Source organism: Trachurus japonicus, chromosome 21 (genome assembly GCF_045865225.1).
Source record: "Trachurus japonicus isolate A0001 chromosome 21, Traja_1.0".
NCBI classification, from domain to species: Eukaryota; Metazoa; Chordata; class Actinopteri; order Carangiformes; family Carangidae; genus Trachurus; species Trachurus japonicus.
In genome coordinates, this window is record NC_140927.1 from 29,299,511 (window position 1) to 29,301,407 (window position 1,897).

Sequence of the window (1,897 nt, forward strand, 5' to 3'; positions counted from 1 at the left end):
TCAGATCAATCAGCTTGTGAATCACAATTACTCAGTCCCAGTATAAGAAGCTGACACTTTACCTTGTTCATCGACTTATCAATGCACTTGGATTTTTTTTTTCAGCTTTTTTACAAATTGTTGTGTTACACACAGTCATTTGGATATTTCTTTTTAAAAATGGTTTTAATGTGTGTGAAATGAATAGCAGTGAATGTCATCTGTGTAGGTGCTTTAAACCTTCATGATGATGTGTTTACCTCCAACTACAGTGTGATGTTTTAATAGAGGAAATCATAATGTGTTATTGGTTATATTGTTATATTATATTGTTATTTATACTGATGCGTGTTGCATGTCACTATATGTTTCTGTGTTTTATGTTTTTACCTTTATGTGATCCTATGAGCTCCAACCAAAATTGCCCCTTGGGACATGAAATAAACTGAACCTGTTATCAGTAGAAATAGTGACAGCCTGTACTGTATAGATAACTAAAGGACTCTGCTCGTGTACAGTGTGGATCCTTACAGCTCAATGGTACAGAGGCTGTAACACTGCCACTCAGTGCTGGATCAATGTGATGTAGTTTATCTCTACAGCTTCAGCAAAAAACAAAACAAAAAAAAACCGACAACCGCAAAATCTTGTGTGTGATACAAGACGACACGACGACAAGGTGGCGTTTGATTTGCGTTTCATTTTATTCGACAGCACATTTTTCGCACTCTGCTTCAACAGGAATCCATTATACGCCTGACGGAGCTGAGCTTCATGCCGCTGTATCCCACATCTCTCATGCTCCTGTACTCGCCGGGCCTCAGGTACATCATCCTGCCTCTGTAGTGGGGCTGCTCGTACATCAGCCAGTGGCCGTCCATCACGTTGCAGGACTGGCAGTCGTTCATACGGTAGCGGTCCTGGATGTTGTCGCAGTCCTCGTTCAGCTCGTGGCTCTGGCCCTGGAAGTTCTCTCTCTCAAACATCCTCATCTTGTACTGACCTCTGTGCTGTTGATGCAAACACACAAAAAGGAGATGCTGTGATACCTTTAAACTCCACATATTTTTGGAAATAAGCAATAATTTCTTCACTATTTTGATAACAAAACATCTAAATGTGACGTCTCAGTTGTCTCAAACTCTTTGCTTACCTGGGGAATCAAACGGCAAGACCGGATGGAGTCGCTCATGCCCATAGAGTTGTAGTCGGCGTACTCGCCCCTCCTCAGGAAGTACTGGTTTCCCATGTAGTTGGGGCGGTCATAGACCATGAAGCAGCCGCTCTCAACCCTGCAGGACTGGCACCTGCTCAGGTAGGAGGACATGTCGGAGCAGTCGCTCATGCACTCATAGGAGCGACCCTGGAAGTTCCTGTCCTCGTAGAAGGTGATCTGTAGAGAAGAAAAACAAACAACGGAGTTGGAGAAAAAATCTCGATTTGTCCATTTCTAAATAGACTTTAGTTAGCTTAGAGTTTTTCCTCTTGTATTCTGTGTTTCCCTCCTGTTTACACTGTGTGTGTCTGTCGAGAGGTGTGAGGTGTGCTTGTTTTCTGGTCTGTTCTCTACATACCTTGCCCATGTTTGATGATCTGTGTGTTTGTGGGAATCTGTCCAACAACCTGTGGCTGCCAGGCGGCTTTTATACTTTATACGCGCTCTAACACGGTTTTGTTATTCAAATTATCTGGAAGCTGATGAATAAGCAGCTCTGCGATCGCTGTTAATTTCATCTGTGCCATCACGATCCAGAACAAAAGGAGGGGAAATGGGCGGAAGACACAAGGCGGGAGAGGAGGGAGAAGAACTGAGCTGGAGGTTTAACATTTCTCAGACCGAGGGAGGGGAGGGGAGGGAAGGGACAAGGAAAGTCTGAGTTTGATCCCTGTTAAACTGGCTGTCTGATTAGATTTGTCA

At 43.8% G+C, this 1,897-nt stretch overlaps 1 protein-coding gene across 1 annotated transcript; it reads right to left on the reverse strand.

Annotated features, from left to right (window-relative positions):
• Positions 1-674: 674 nt before the first annotated feature.
• On the reverse strand, positions 675-1,658 carry LOC146965499 (gamma-crystallin M3-like). The gene is made up of 3 exons (XM_085764539.1): positions 1,554-1,658; positions 1,133-1,372; positions 675-989 (listed from the first exon to the last, which is right to left on the reverse strand). Exons 1-3 carry the CDS (start codon positions 1,560-1,562, stop codon positions 714-716), a joined length of 525 nt encoding a protein of 174 aa, XP_085620665.1. The 5' UTR covers positions 1,563-1,658; the 3' UTR covers positions 675-713.
• Between the last annotated feature and the right edge of the window lie 239 nt (positions 1,659-1,897).

What these genes read in the sequence shown, in the direction of transcription:
- LOC146965499 (XM_085764539.1), bottom strand. An exon ending in CTTGCCGTTTGATTCCCCAG is followed by an intron (nt 990 to 1,132) that starts GTAAGCAAAGAG and finishes TTGCATCAACAG; the next exon opens with CACAGAGGTCAGTACAAGAT.